The sequence below is a fragment of the Pongo abelii genome, chromosome 7 (assembly GCF_028885655.2).
Source record: "Pongo abelii isolate AG06213 chromosome 7, NHGRI_mPonAbe1-v2.0_pri, whole genome shotgun sequence".
Taxonomy (NCBI): Eukaryota; Metazoa; Chordata; class Mammalia; order Primates; family Hominidae; genus Pongo; species Pongo abelii.
Window position 1 is genome coordinate 158,816,792 of NC_071992.2, and position 16,430 is coordinate 158,833,221.

Genomic DNA, 16,430 nt, shown 5'->3' on the forward strand with positions numbered 1-16,430 from the left:
AGTGTCTGACTCAACCCCCATCCTGTGCTGGCCCAGCCCTCCCCAGTCCTGCCCCAGCCCGCAGTGGCCTGTGCCCACACCGGCACCCAAGGTCTCTGGGAGCTGGGCCCTGTCCTGCCCCAGCCTCAGCTCTTGCTGCACCCCTGCCCCACACCCTTACTCTCTGGGGGTTCTGCCTGTTTCACCCAGGCTACCTCCCACCTCTGTGCCTTCACCCAGGCTGTGCCTCGGCTTCCCCCATGCTGCTCCTGCTCCTCCACCCGGCAGCCAGCTGCTCCTGCTCCTCCACCCGGCAGCCAGCTGCTCCTGCTCCTCCACCCGGCAGCCAGCTCATGCCCCCACTTCTCAACTCAGCTGTCCCACCAGGCCAGCCAGGTGCTCCCATCCTGACCTTCCTGCCCACACCTGACCTCAGAGCCCGATGCTTACCAAACGTCAGGCCGAGCATCGCCACACTCCATAAAATGTAGATGCCCACCTGTTCCCTGCCTGGGGGAGGCTGCACACCCGCTGGAGCCGTTCTCACCCAGGGCTGGCCCGGTCCAGTGCCTCATCACCCCAGCCCTGCCCTGACCTCAGCACGTCCCAGCAGGCCAGATCGGAAACCCTGTCTCCCGTCCCCAGTCAAGAACCCCCATAGGATCGGCCCACCCTTCACTGACGGAGGAAAGAATGAGAAGCCCAGCCCTCACAGGTGCTGAGCCAGTGTCCTTAGACTCGGCACTGCTCACGTCGCTGGATGCCACACGAGTCCATGAGGAGGTTCTCTCATGAATCCCGTTCACAGGGGAGCCAGGGAAATCCCCAAAAGAGAATCTGACTGGCCCTGGGCCACCCAGAGCCTGCCTGCCTCACCTGCACCTGCTCAGCAGGCCCTGGCCAGGTGCCTCACCTGTGTGAGCAATGCTGATCCTCACCACACTGTGAGGCAGGGGTTATAACCCCATTCAAGAAGAGGACACTAAGGCCCGGGGTCAGCCAGCCGTCAGTGCAGGGCATGGAACATGCCAAAAGGCCTCAGACCCCCTGGCCACAGCATGCCACTTCTGTCCCAGCAGGAGCACGCTGCCAACCACAGCTGGCACAGCTGCCCTGCCAGGAGGAGGGGTCAGCGCCCAGGCATGCTGGCTTGCTCGGGCGGGACTTCACCCGGACACCACCAGAGCCTCCCAGAAGTGAGCTGGGTGCAGGGAAGGGCTGTGGCACAGGAGCCAGGAAGGCAGCCGGGCACTGTGGGTTGTGGCCTCGAAGGCCTGGGCACAGCAACAGAGGGAGCCAGGCCTTCCCAACCAAAGCACTCTGCTGAGTTCAGGACATGGTGGCGCCCCCGAGAACTCCAGGAGAAGGCAGGCCAGCATAAGGGGCTGCACATGGGCAGGGGACCCAGCCAGGGCCAGCACTCAGAGGAGGGAGGGCTGGGCAGGCAGAGGCACGGCCAGGAGGGAATGTGGCAGAGGACAGGGAAGAGGTGTGAGGGGGACACGGAGTCCCTTGCGGGAGTGTGGCAAGGGCAGAGCGGGCACTGGCTGAGCCAGATGTGGCTGAGGGCCTGGGCGAGGGCTGCAGAAGCCATTCCCAGCCCAGCTGGGCGGAAGCTGGCAGCGGGGCCAGGCCGGAGGGGTGGGCAGAGGCTGCCAGGCTGTTTTGCCCAAGAATGGCCTGAGCCCCAGGGCTGCCTCAATGAGACTGGACAGAGGCCAGGGACAATGCCCCACTTGCTCCACTTGCTCCCAAGGAGGCTTCCTACTGAGCTGCTTCCGTGCCCGCCGAGGCCAGCCACCAGCCCCTCCGGCCTCGTGCCCCTCAGGCTGGCGCCGGCTCTTCCCAGGGCCCCCGCCCCTCGCTAGCCTGAAGGGAGCCGTCTGTCCTTACACTGCCCAGATCCTGTTTGCAGGGCGCCAGGGGAAGCGGCGGTGCCAGGGAACACCCACCTCAGGCGTGCCACCACCCCGGCAACTCAGCCTGCCCCTGGGACAAAGTGCCCTGGCCCAGGAGGAGGGAGGCCAGGCAGCAGGCCACACCCACTGCCCACCGGGCTCCCAGCCCCAGCTCTGGGGCTCGGTCCCCAACTCCTGGGCTGTGGGGCCAGTGCGTGGGTCTTGAGCCCCTCAGTCAGACTCCCCAACAGGGCCTCTGAGGCAGGGGGCCAGGCCCCACACAGGCAGAGGACACCCAGGCTGGGCCACCCACCCCCCAGCAGATGGGAACAGTGTTCCCCAGGCCTGGGCTTCCAGAACAGCCCCAGCCCCTCAGCCTGGCTTGAGAGCAGGTCACCCACAGGGCCAGGCCCCACACAGGTCACATCAGCTCTCCCACCCTCGGTTTTCTCACCTGTCAAACGGATAGCAGTCCCTCCCTCACCTTCGGGCACGCATTCTCTGGACCTCTGACCCGGGCACCGTGGTGGGAACACAGCAGCTCCAGACGGGCCTGGCTGGCTCTCGGAGACTCTGTGTTCCAGACGGGGACAGACGGGAAAGCGGCATCACGCTTGTCCCATGGGGCAGGAAACGACAAGGGCAGCTGATTGGATGTGCCAGGTCAGTGAGGGCACCGGAGGCCCCGACAACTCAGGCTGGAGGACATGAGCGCAGGGACGGGCTCCTCGGGCAAGCCCAGGGCTGAGCCGCCAGCCGGGACACACAGCAGCAGAGGCAACGGCAAGAAGTGGCACTGCCTCCCAGGGGCGAGGGCACAGAAACCAGCCCAGGGCGGGGCGAGGGCACAGAAAGCAGCCCAGGGCCCACACCTGGACGAGGGGCCAGGGCACGGGCAACCTGTGGCCTCCACCTGCAGACCCAGTGTGGCGGAGTGAATCCTGGGGCAGGCTCTGGCCCCAGCTGGACTACTCACGCGTGGGCTTTCTGCAGCCCCCAGCCTCCCCTGTCCCCTGGGGAACAACATGGTGACCGAGGTGGAGCTGAGCCCGCTCCCAGGGAGCTCAGGCTCAGGCTTGCCCTTGGCCAGTGGAACGCATGCTACCTTCACACTCCCTAAATGAGCCTCAGGCGAGCTCCACAGGCAAGGCCAGAAAAGACAGAAAGAGCTGTCAGTTCACAGGGACGGGGGCACACAGGGAGCACAGGCCTAGATCAGTGGCCAGACCACGGCCAGACCCTGCTGCAGACTGCCAGGAGCCCTCAGCCGCGCCCCACCACAGGGAGAGACCACAACGCAAACCTCTGCTCCCCAAAGCCTACCCTTTGGGGGAAACCATTTTCCATGGCAAAATGAAACTGCAAAGTTCAAGAGGAGAAACTGAATGATGGATGAGGCGCCCTGATCGCCTGCAGCAGGAGGGCTTGCTGTCAGCAGGGCAGCTGCCCACCAGGACCCCCATGGGTGGCCAGCTCCTCTGCTGGGTGCTCGGCTTTCGCCACACCCGTAACACAGCCTCTCCACAGGCAGGAATCAGACAGCGGCACGGGAGGGGGCAGTCCCAGGAAAAGTGAGCACCTTGTCTGGCATCCTACTCCCAGGCAGGAAGAGACAGAACCAGGACCCCGGCGGAGCTGTGGCCTCAGGGGTTGCTGCTGGAGCTGTCTTCCCACCGTGAATTAGCTGACTCCCTCACATGGCCTCAACAGACCCATGCTGACAGCAGTAGGTCACCTCCCTGCCCTGGATATTCTCGGCCTCTTTAGACTTCTCTGTATAATCCCTAAAAGCATTCAGCGTAAGGCAGAGAACACAGTCTGAGCCCACTTTCTGCTGCTGTAACAGAATGCCACACACAGGGGAGTCTGTAAGGAAAAGAGATTTCCTCAGCTCACGGTTCTGGGGGCTGGGAAGTCCAAGACGGAGGGGCCTCCGGTGGAAGAGCACACAAGCACACTAGGCCGAGAGCAAGTAGGGATCAGCGCTTCCTCTCTTCAGGAGACCACCCCCAGATACGGCAGTGACCACAACCCAACCACCTCTCACGGGTCCCACTCTTCATACCGTCACAATGGTGACTGGATTTCTATGAGTTTTGGAGGGGACATTCACACCACAGCACAGTCCGAGTCCAGGAGCAGAAGACCTGGCAAAGTCCCAGCTCAACCTCTAGCTGGTTCTCTCTCTAGCCTGCTGTGGTCAGCAAGTCCTGGCCCTTGACACTGTTTCTTCCTCTGTAAAATGGGACCAAGAAGGGAAATCTCAGAGAGTGGGTGTGAAGACCAGTGAGATGAAACATGTGAGCCACTCTTAGGTCCCAGGCAGGAGCTCAAAGCCCAACTTCCAAGTCCCTGGACACTCGGGTCCCTGGCCCCACCCTAACACATAGACATCTAGAAGGGTTCCCGGCCCCCCAGAAGCCCACAGCCACCATGCTACGCTCAAACAGACCAGTCTCCAAGACGCCAGCAAGCAAGAGGACCTTCTGTCATCTCCCCACGTGGCTGTGTGAGGGCTGTGGCTCCCTGTGCACTGGTATCTGCCGGGGATGGCCCTACGGGGAGAGCCATCCCAAGACAACGTGGCCCAGGGGAAACAGCGGGGCCTGGTGAGGAAGCGGGGAGCCTCTGGATCCTGTTTCCTGGTTCCTCTAGCTCAGTACGGAGGCTGCTGGCCCTGCCCTCTGTAAGAAAATGTCATACGGATCCATCACCGGTGGAGGTGGCCTGGGGAGGCGTGGCCTTTTCGGCGGGAACCAGGGGGAGAGAGAGAAAAGATGTGGCTTAAAGCTCCGATTCAAGGTGCACAGGGGCCTCGTGCCCCTTCCCAGCCCCATGAGTCTGGCTCCGCTGCACCCATTCCCTAGGCCACCCGGGGCTTCCCACCAGCCCCCACAGAGCCCCTTCAAGGTGGCCTCTTGGTCCACCGGTCCCTGCAGGAACATGAAAACACAACCTGAAGACGGCGTTCCCAGGGAATCCTGAGCTGCCCAGCCTGCCACTCACCCTGAGGGCCAGACAGACACCACGAACTGGTCCCCACAGGAGCCTTCAAGCTGTGACTGATGTCCCCTGGACCACCCTCCCCTCTACTGCCCACTGCCCACAGAATCCCCCAAAATGGCTCCCACCCATGAATGTGCCCTCAGGGTGCTTTGGAAGCCAACCGACCCAGAGATCTCAGGGTGAAGACCACGCACGCCCTCGCAAGAGACCGGGATGCCCAACAGACGGTGCCTTGCGTCTGGTCACACCTGCTCGCAAGACCACAGTCTCATGTGGAGATGTGTAGGACCCGTCTGGGGGTCAAAGGGGATGATGAGTGATGACAGACAGCATGGTTCCAGGCGAGGAAGAAGAGTCACCTGTACTAGGAATTCTCTAACTGAAACCTCAATTTTTAAAATGAGAAAACAAAACCTGGGGAGGGAAAATCACTTATCAAGGTCACAGGGACGCAGCGGATCTAGAATAAGGTACCTGGCGCCCCATGGCTGCAGTGCCTTCTACCTGCCCCAGCTTCCACACTCAGGGTTCCTCGGCGCTCTCCCTGCACTGGCACTAAGGCCTGAGGTCTGCCCTCATGGCAGTCTCCCTGCTGGGCCATGAGCTATGGAGGAAGAGGAGCATGTCCTCATCATCCTACCCGCCACTCTAATCACTCCCGCGCTCACTCACCAAGCAGTGATACTCGATTAGAACTTGGAGGAGTCAGCGTGAATTCATAGTTTTTAAGATGCACAGAGAAATACAGATATAGATGTGTGTGGGTATATATAATCACACAGGCACACACTCATTTACATAGCTGAGTGTGTACATGACAGACATCTACTCCCTAGCTTTGTCCACTGAGAGGGCTGAGACACTACACACCCCCACAGCAATGGGCACACCCAGCACAGAGCTCTTGCTTCCTAAATACCACTCTTCACCGAAAGCAAGCAAGAGATATTAAGATGTCTTAGAGAAATGGCTGATTCCAGGGCTATACCCAGGAAAGTAAAAGATAAGTCTGGATCATGGAGCATGCTGTTAAGCAAAAGAGTACAGAAGAGCTCAAATAAAGGTAGGGGCATCTCAAAAGGACACAAGAACCAGTTTGAAAAGGCTGTCCCCTGGCCAAATCTGGACAATCTGAGCATGAAAATAAATAATGATAAGAACTGTGTAACTCATTGAATAAAATAAAAATCTATAAGTCCACACTGTTATCGATGAATAAGTAGAAAAAAACAAGAAGAGCTTTTCTTTAGAGTAGAAAGCCAGCTAATAACTGTGGAAGGAATGATGGAACCAGCAACCAGCAGGATAATCATTCATTCTGGTAAGAATGTCCAACAGATGTTAAAGCTAGTGTGTGAAGGCTTGATGAATAACAGGATATTTACATAATCACAAAGGATCTTCCCTGAGATACTTATAAATTAAAAATGTAAGAAAATAACTTTACATAAGAGAAGCCTGGTAGGCATCACCTTAATCAAATGATCTAAGTCAGCATCATCAGCCATGGCACAAGCCAGCACCACATATCCCTCTGACATGATGCACAGAGAAGAACATCACTTCCGTGATCTCCCTGCCCAAAGTGTGTGACTGTGAGAAACAGCAGAGACACTCAGACTGAGAAGAACTCACCAGCCATCTTCAAAATGTCAATGTCATCAAAGACAGGCAAACTGAGGTGTTGTCTGAAATAAAAGGAGACTAAAGAGACAATCACTAAAACCAACACAGGATCTGGGATTTTATGTTACTAAAAAGGACGTTTTGCTAAAAAGAGCACAATTCAAAAGGTCTGTTGTCCTGTGAATATGAACACGACCTTTAGAATGGAGAAGCCCATTATATCCATGTCAACGTCCTGATCTTTATCACTGTGCTGTAGCTATACACATTGTGTATTTGGGGATCAAGGAGCATCACGTCTGCAACTCACTATCAAGTAGTTCTGAGAAAAACCATCCATACACACACGCGCGCGCACACACACACACACACACACACACACACACACACAGAGAGAGAGAGAGAGGGGAAGAAAGAATAAACCAAATGAGGGACATGTTAACATTTGGGATATTTCGGCAAAATATACACAACAAGTTTTCCTGTTAATCTGGCAACTTTTCTTTAAAACTAAAATTATGTCCAAAAGTTCTAAATTAAACCTAAAATAAAAACTCACTGGAAATTATTTTTTAATCACAGGAATAAATTGTAAAAGGTGCAAGCACTGAAAAGTGCAAAACATTACTAAGTGAAGAACATGTAAATGAGTGAAGGGACCTACCATGTTCATGGACAGGAACACTCAAGACTGTGCAGCTACAGCAGCTGATGGTTTTGTAGAGGAATTTGGCTGAACATTTCCAATGTGCCAAAAATTGTCCCAGGACACTGAAAATGAAAGACTTTTCTGATTGCTTTTTTTTTTTTTAAGAAGGAGTCTTGCTCTGTGGACCAGGCTGGAGTGCAGTGGCGCAATCTCGGCTCACTGTAAGCTCCGCCTCCCAGGTTCACGCCATTCTCCTGCCTCAGCCTCCCAAGTAGCTGGGACTACAGGCAGCCACCACCACGTCCGGCTAATTTTTTGTATTTTTAGTAGACATGGGGTTTCACCGTGTTAGCCAGGATGGTCCTGACCTCCTGACCTCATGATCCGCCCGCCTCAGCCTCCCAATCTGATTGCTTTTATGAAGCATGTATAACCATGTCACCAAAACCTAATAAACCTAGTCTAAAAACAAGAAAAAGAAAAAATTACAAATGAATATGTTATAAATATTGATGCAAAAATACTAAATAAAACACTAATAAATAAAATCCAAAATCCCCTCTGCTTGTTTTTCCCAGGAATGCAAGGCTAGCTCAACATGAGGACACTCACCAGTGCACTACACCATATTAACCTAAGAGACCTACAGGGAAAAGCTGGTGAGTTTCTCTACAGATGTTAAAAACAGCATCAACAGAGTTGAACGCTCATTCCTGATGAAAACACAAGAAGCTGTCTTATAATGATAAAATAAAGAACCTTTCATCCTAAACGAGCACCTTATTTAATAAAACACACTAGGAACAATTCCCAAAGATCAAGAAGAAAACAAAGGTGCCAGCTATCTCTAGTCCTATTCGACACTGTTCTGGTGGTGTCAGCCAATGCAGTTAAAACAAGAAATCAACAAGACATTAAAAATAAAAAAAGAAATGAAACAAAATTATCTCTCCTTGTAAATGATATGACAGTATACTTGGAAAACCCTAGCAAAACAATGTTAAAATCTGAACAATAAAGACTTTGGTAAAGTATCAGGATATAAAATTAACATGCAGAAATCCACAGCCTTCACATATACAGAAACCAGTCTGAGGCTGTCATGGTAGGAAAAAACCCATTTACAATAGCAACGAAGAATGTAGTATACCTAGGAATAAATTTAACATGAAATGGGAAAAATCTCTACAAGGGGACTTTAAAGTATTTTAAAGTTCACAAAACTAGAACTGATCAAACAGAAAGCTATCCCTTGTTCTTGAACAGGATGACTGTATCACAAAGACGTCAGTTTTCCTATCGCAATAAAAATACCATCATGTGTTTTTATGGAGCTGGACAAGTTGGCAGGCAGTTCTTATGGGAAAACAACAGGCAGTTCACCTAGGAAAACAAAGACACAAGAATAACTGGTAAAACGCTAAACAAAATGGGCTCGCACTTGCAGACTTTCAGAACCCTAGAGAGTGAAGCCCTGATGTGCGTTACAACAGGGACGGATCCTGAAAGCACTGTGCTAGGCTAGGAGCCAGACACCAAAGACCACACATGTGTGATTCCACTGTCATGAGAGGTCCGCAAGATGCAAATCTACAGAAACAGAAAGCAGATAGATGGATGCCGGGGCGGGGGAGGGGGAGGGGGACTAGGGAGTGACTGCTAATATATGTGGGCTTTCTTTTCAGGGTGATGGAAATATTCTGGCATTTGATAGTAATGAATGTACAACACTGTAAATAGACTAAAATTCACTGAATTATACACTTCAAAACGGTGAACTTTAGGATATGTGAATTACATTGCTATTATAAAAATGCTAGAAAGCCTCTATAACTAAAACTGTGCATGAAAATATAAACAGACCAATGGAATAAGGAAGAAAGTCTAAAAATAGAGCCATGTACACACGGAAATTTAGTATATGATAAATGTGGCATCACAAATCAAAGAAGGACTTTTTCATAAATGGTGCTGAGACATCTGCTTAGACATTTGGAAAAAAATTGGTTCATACCTCACATAATAAAAAGAACACACTCCAAATGGATCATGGCTATCAATACAAAAAAGATAAAACAATCAAAGTATGTGCAGAAAAAATGAATTCCCCTTTAACCTCTATGTAGGGAAAAGTTTCCCAAGCAGGACTCAAAATCAAAATACTATAAAAGGGAAGACTGACACATGTTACAGCTTTTATAAAAGCAAGGCGACAAACAAAAAAAAACTTCTACATAGTTAAAAAAAGAAAAAAGCAACGCAGAAAGACAACAGACAAGCAGGGAGAAAAGATTTGCAACATATGCCAGAGACAAAGGACAAATATTATCCTAAACATATAAAGAGCTCATAAAAACTACAAGGAAACAAACAAACAAAAAAAACAGGCAAAAGACACAAACAGAAAATTTACACACACAGGATATAAAACCGGTGCTTAAACATGTGAAAAGATTGTTCAAGCTGACTCATAACTAGAGAAATGCAATTTATACTGGTTCAGAGAGTTCCCCTTCTGCCCGTGACTAGGAAGCTGGAAAGAGTGCTGCCCAAACCTAACAATACAAAAAGGCCTGGACTCATCAGACAGCTGAAGTGTCAGGGCCATGGAGCAGCCTGAAACCTAAAGAAAGACAGAGAGTCCCAGGAGAGAAGATGGGACCACTGGCCTCTGCAGCAGAGAAAGGACGGGAGACCCCAGGGGCCACCCAGGCAGACAAGAAGAATGAAGCCACCTGGGCGGCCACATCCACTCACAAGCTCTTCTCCATGGGCTCAAGAGAAAGCCTAGCACAGGACAAGCCAGGACCCCTGGGGTGCAGGTGCCGGCAGACGGGCGGCCCTGCAGCTCAAAGACAGGCAGCCCCTCTCCCCTGAAGAATAAAAGTCCAAGCCTATGGGTTAAGGGCAGCAATGGCTGAGCCCTGTGGCCCCAGGGCATCCGTGAACACTCACAGTGGCTAAGGAAGGGTCAAAAAACACTTTATGTCTCTGGACAAAGGGCAGAGCACCTTCCTGGGCCCACTGCAGGAGTGCAGGAGAGGCAGAAAACACCCTCCTCTAAAGACCAGCAAAGGACTCAAGCACAGTTTGACTGTTGCAGGGAGAGGGAAGGGTCACTGTGAAACCCCCTCTCCCCAGACCAGGCCCACCTGAGACTGAGGCTGCAATGAGACAACCGCCACCCGGCTGCCAGGCTTCCAACAGCCAGCAGACACACCTACTGCTGCAGGAGCAGAACGAGTATGGGGAGAGACCACCTCTGTATCTGCAGCGTGGGCACAGGAGGAAGCCCAACACTGCTGGGGGTAGAGCAGGAACACCCACCCACCCTAAACCCAAAGTAACTCCAGAGGAATCTGCAGCCAGGTCATATACTGAGGGTAAAAACAGCAGCAACAAAACCCGAATCCAGGCCAACCCCTGACCAGCTGGACTCAACCCCACATAAATGGCCTAGCATAAGGGGCATGCCCATTTCTGAGCATAAATATTATTTATCTCAGTCTGAAGTCCTATAATTGAAGTCAAAATCAATCAAATCAATCAAAAAGTAGGAGACACACAGGAACATTAGAAAAAGCAAACCACTGTCAAGTCACAAGACAATCAGCAGAGCCAGACTGAGGAGAGGTCAGAACCATCAAGGAATTTAAAATAACTATGGCTTCTATGTGAAAGGTCCCAGTAGAAAAGATGGACAAAATGCATGAGCAGTGGGGAAGCTCAGCAGAGAAATGTCAACTAACAGGGGGTCGCAGGGAAATGCCAACAATTAGAAACACCAGACGGAAATGAAGAAGCTTCTGGAGCTCTGCCATAAACTCAACACAGCCAAGAGTGAAAAGTCAGTCAACCTGAAATTACCCAAACCAAAACACAGAGAAAAAAGTGAAAAAAGAAAACAAAAGACAAGCACCTACCAGACATTATCAAATGTCCCAGCAAATGTTGATCTAGAATCCCAGAAGGTGAAGAAAGAGCAGTGGCAGAGAATTTTCCAGAAAGAATGAAAGGCATTCGCTCTAGACTGAATGTGTTTTCCAAGGTTGGCATCTAACCCCCAACATGACAGTGTTAGGAGGGCCTTTTAGGAGGTGATGAGATCATGGAGGTGGAGTGCTCATTAATCGGATCAGTGCCCTTATAAATAAGACCCCAGGAAGACCCTTCACCCTTCTGCCATGTGAGGACACAGATAGAAGGCCCCATCTAGGAACTAGGACATAGGCCATCACAGGACACCAAATCTGCTGGCACCTCGATCCTGGACTTACAGCCTTGAGAACTGTGAGAAACACATTTCTGTTGTCTATGGTATTCTGCTACAGCAGCCTCAACAAACAGACAGTATCATCCCACAGACCCAAAAGGCCCAGAGGGGCCAGGCATGGTGGCTCATGCCTGTAATCCCAGCACTTTGGAAGGCCAAGGCAGGAACATCACTTGAGGCCAGAAGTCCAAGACCAGCCTGGCCAACAAAGTGAGACTCCATCTCTACAAAAAATAAAAAATAAATTTAAACATTTGTTGGGCACAATGATATGTGCCCAGCTACTCAGCAGGCTGAGGTGGGAGGATCACTTGCACCCAGGAGTTTGAGATCACAGTGAGCCAAGCACCACCACACTCCAGCCTGGGGGCACACAGTGAGATCCTGTCTCAAAAACAACAACAACAAAACCCAACAACAACAAAAAGCTCAGAGAACACTATGGAAAATAAATACTAAATAAAAAAGAAAGTGAAAAACACATAGAAATATCATACTCAACCTGATGAAAACCAAAGGTTAAAAAATCTTGAAGCTGACAGAGAAAGAATACAGACCGCATGCAAAGAAATGAAGAAAAGAATTACAGCTGACCTTCCTTCAGAAATCATGCAAGCCAGAAGACAATGGAGTGACATCTTTAAAGTGCTGGGAGGAAAAAAAGAAAAAAAAACCTGCATGCCACAATTCTATACCCAATGAAAATATCTTCAAAAATAAAGTAGAGAAAAAAAGCTGCTGACCTAACTACCTTCAGAAAACAGCATTCTGACTGGAAATGTCAGACTGAAGCAAAAGAAACTGTATAAAAACACTACACTTCAGCTGACAAAGCTGTTTCTCACAGGTACAGAAGGACATCATTACAGATCCTACAGACATTCAAAGAATAAGGAGGGAATATTACCAACAACTTTATGCCCATAAATTCAACAACCTAGATGAAATCAACAAATTCCTTGAAGGACACAACCCTGAACAGCCTTGTATCTATTAAATACACATTGAACTGGTAGTTAAAAACCTTCCATTAACAAAAACTCCAGGCCTAGAGGCTTCAGAGCAAATTCTATCAAACATTTAAAGAAGTAATACCAAATACATAAACTCTTCCATGAAGGGGGAAAAAAAAATCCTGCAGGAAGTAAAGTCAGGTGAACGGCTGCCAGGGGCTAGGAGTCGGCCATAGGGATGGACTGCAGGGGGCAGGAGAAGACACCCTGGGCGGTGAAAATGTCCGGTATCTTGACGACAGTGGCGATGCACAACTGTACAAATTCATCAAAATTCACTGCACACTTAAAAGAGTAAATTTTATTGTATATAAATTATACTTCAATAAGGCTGACATCACAAAAACAACCAGACGACACTCATTAATCATGACAGCAACTAGGATCACAGTCACCCTTGCAAGGAGGTACCGGGCTGGAAAGAAGCACAAAGGCAACTTGTAGGCGTTGGAAACACTCTGTTTCTGGATCGAGGTGGTGGTTCCAGGGGGGGATACACCTGCAACAATTTGTCAGGCTGTATACTTAAGGTACGTTGTCTCTTACCATACGTGTGCTAAACGCCAACTCTAAAAAAAAGAGTATGAATACAAAATTTTTAGCCTAAGCTGAGGGTTGGCAAACAACAACCCACAGACGCTCTGCCTCATCTGCAGTAAAGCTTTGCTGGCACACAGCCACGCCCATTCATCCATGAGTTGTCTATGGGCTGCTTTTGTACCATGGGGCAGAGCTGGGTAGCTGCAACAGACACTCTAAAGCCGGAGAACACCAACATATTTACAGTCTGGCCCTTTCCAGGAAATGTGTGGTGATCCTGGTTTAAGCAAATGGAAGAATAGGGTTGCCATCAACCAAGGAGACGAAGGCTGTGAGAGGAGGTGGTGGATTCTGAATTCTGCTTGGCAGACATTAACCTTGAGAAGCCACCTCACTGAAAACACAGTATGGGCAACTGAACACAGGATCTGATCTCAGGGGAAAGGCTAGGACTGAAAGACCCACCATAGGAGCCTGATCCCACAGGTCTGCAGCATGACAGACGCAGGATGGGCCCTGGGCATGTTCACTGCAGCCTCAGCTCCTGGGACCTGGCATCTGGCAGCAGAGCGGGAGGAGCCCCACAACCATTTGCTGAAAGAATGAGAGAAAACCAGCGAAGGATGAGTGGGAGGGAGAAGGGAAGGGAAGAGCTGGAGGGGCTGGGACACGGAGGACAACCATGAATGTCAGCCTTACAGCAGCCACAGGATGGACTCCCCTCTTTAAGGGTGGGCCCACTGGCTTTGGAAGGATGAGAAGAGAAACCGGGCCCCAGGGACAGACAGAGGCTGCGGGGTGGAGTGGGGGTGCTGGCTTCCCTCACCCCTCATGTGAGCAGCAGGGGCAAAGGGGCTCCTGCCTGGGGGGGGCCCTGGCACGTTCCCGAGCCTCTGTGCTCCTCCTCCATGAAACAGTCTTAACAGCAATGCTGGGGGATGAGCTAGCTCACATACGCAGAAGGACCCGGAACAGCCCCACGGGCCTCCTCCTGAGAAGGCCACCCCACCAGTGCCGTTTCCTTCCCTGCTGTGCCTCTCCCAGCAGACTCCCCCAGGCCTCCTCCTGAGAAGGCCACCCCACCAGTGCCATTTCTTTCCCTGCTGTGCCTCTCCCAGCAGACTCCCCCAGGCCTCCTCCTGAGAAGGCCACCCCACCAGTGCCGTTTCTTTCCCTGCTGTGCCTCTCCCAGCACCTCCTCCTGAGAAGGCCACCCCACCAGTGCCCTCTCCTTCCCTGCTGTGCCTCTCCCAGCAGACTCCCCCAGGCCTCCTCCTGAGAAGGCCACCCCACCAGTGCTGTTTCTTTCCCTGCTGTGCCTCTCCCAGCAGACTCCCCCAGGCCTCCTCCTGAGAAGGCCACCCCACCAGTGCCGTTTCTTTCCCTGCTGTGCCTCTCCCAGCAGACTCCCACAGGCCTCCTCTGTGGCCTCTTGGCCAAGGCCCTGCCCCTGACTTCTGGACGCTTTTTCTTGCTCCGCTCCCTCCCTCTGCCCCTTCATCCTACCCCTCAGCCTGTCCTAGGCCTCCCCTGTCACCTGTCTGCTGAGACCCCTGAGTGGGTCTCTGTCTCTCTTGGACTGTGTCTGTGTCTCCCTCAGCCTCTGTCTCTGGGTGTCAGGAGAAGAAAGAGAGGAAGGGAGGCCTCACAGGACCAGGCAGCAGGCACGTGAGCCCAGCCTGGAGCTGGGCGCAACTCCCTTAGGAAGAAAACCACCTGGTCTTTGAAGGTACTGCAGGGTGCAACCTGGGCTATGACCACGGGAGTTCGTTCAGGCCCGGCCGTGCTGCCACCTTCAAAGGACAGCTGGGTGATCTCAAAGGTCCAGCCAGGCCTCACGCTGACTGGTGGCTGGGAGAGAGGAGGCTGGGAAAACACCCACCGGGGAGGCCAGCAGCAGGATGGCAGGGCCAATCCAGACTCCCGCCAATACCCTACCTGGCCCAAGAAACCAGGACACAGGCATCAAAGACAACATCAAGAGGGGTTCACTGCCATCCTCCAGGAAGAAAGCCCGGCAGGCCCACAAGCTCCACGGGACCCTGAGACCACACCACCATCCCACAGCTGATGGACGCTGGCCCCTGCTCTCTGTGACGCCCCCACCCCCACCCCTCCTTCTACCTCTCATACGGGGACCTGCCACAGGAGAGAGAAAGTGAGTCAGGCAAGGAAGGGCCGAGCACAGAAAACCTCCAGAGACCCGCCTGCTGCCCATCAGGGTGAGACCTAGACCTCCGGGATCCAAGAAGACAGCCTTACCCACTCCAGGCAGAGGCAAGCAGGCACACACAGGAGAGGGAGCTGGAGCGGGGAAGCAGGGAGAGGGACAGCCAGGGAGGGAGGGCTCAGAGCACAGGCAGCGGCACACCCAGGGGACTAAAACATCAACAAGAAGAAACACCTCAGGCTCCAGGTAATACACCGTGTGTGTGGAGCAAAGGGGAAGTCTCCAGGAGGAGTCAGTGAGGAAAAAAATTAAAAGACTAAAGTTCAGGCCAGGCGACATGGCTCATGCCTGTAATCTCAGCACTTTGGGAGGCTGAAGCAGCCAGATCACTTGAGGTCAGGAGTTTGAGACCAGCCTGGGCAACATGGTGAAACCCCGTCTCTACTAAAAATACAAAAGTTAGCCAGGCGTGGTGGCCCACACCTGTAATCCCAACTACTGGGGAGGCTGAGGCAGGAGAAACACTTGAACCCGGGGAGGCGGAGGTTGCAGTGAGCCGAGATCGTGCCATTGCACTACAGCATGGGAGACAGAGCGAGACCTAGTCTCAAAAAACAAAAGAAAAAAAAAAAAAAAAGACTACAGTTCACTCACTGGGGACTTGGCTTCCAGGCAAATCAACTTAGAAGTGGGAAATGCGGCTGGGTGCAGTGGCTCACGCCTGTAATCCCAGCACTTTGGGAGGCCGAGGCAGGCAGATCACGAGGTCAGGAGACCGACACCATCCTGGCTAACATGGCGAAACTCCGTCTCTACCAAAAATACAAAAAACTTAGCCAGGCGTGATGGCGGGCGCCTGTAGTCCCAGCTACTCGGGAAGGTGAGTCAGGAGAATGGCGTGAAACCCAGAGGCGGAGCTTGCAGTGAGCTGAGATCAGGCCACTTCATTCCAGCCTGGGCGACAGAGCAAGACTCTGTCTCAAAAAAAAAAAGAAATGTGGGAAATGCATGAATTATGGCCCCTGGAGAGTTTTCTCAAACAAAGACCATCTGAAAAGGGGAAAGAGGCTCTGAGAAGGCTCTGGAAACTAGTGGGGGCAGGGAGGGGCTGGGGCGGAGGAAGGAGAGACAGCTCAGCCTGGGGAACAGGCGCTGGCCTCGGAGCTGCCCTGGGAAGACCCCACACACATCTGACTGCTGCTGCCAAACCAATCCACATTTGACAGAACCCACCAGGGACCCGGCGCCAGGCAGGTGCCCAAGCACCATTAGTTCC

The 16,430-nt window shown here is 52.2% G+C and overlaps 1 protein-coding gene across 35 annotated transcripts in view; it reads right to left on the reverse strand.

The window, feature by feature from the left end:
- Positions 1-16,430, reverse strand: part of TSNARE1 (t-SNARE domain containing 1) — a 139,925-nt gene that overhangs the window by 94,029 nt on the left and 29,466 nt on the right. The window contains exon 1 of one of the 35 annotated variants that reach the window (XM_054518943.2): positions 7,174-7,353. The exons of the other annotated variants lie outside the window; for them this stretch is intronic. Coding sequence (XP_054374918.2) covers positions 7,174-7,182 — 9 coding nt within the window. The 5' untranslated portion in view covers positions 7,183-7,353. Of the gene's footprint in view, positions 1-7,173; positions 7,354-16,430 lie in introns of those variants that run through there. 35 annotated transcript variants of the gene reach the window in all.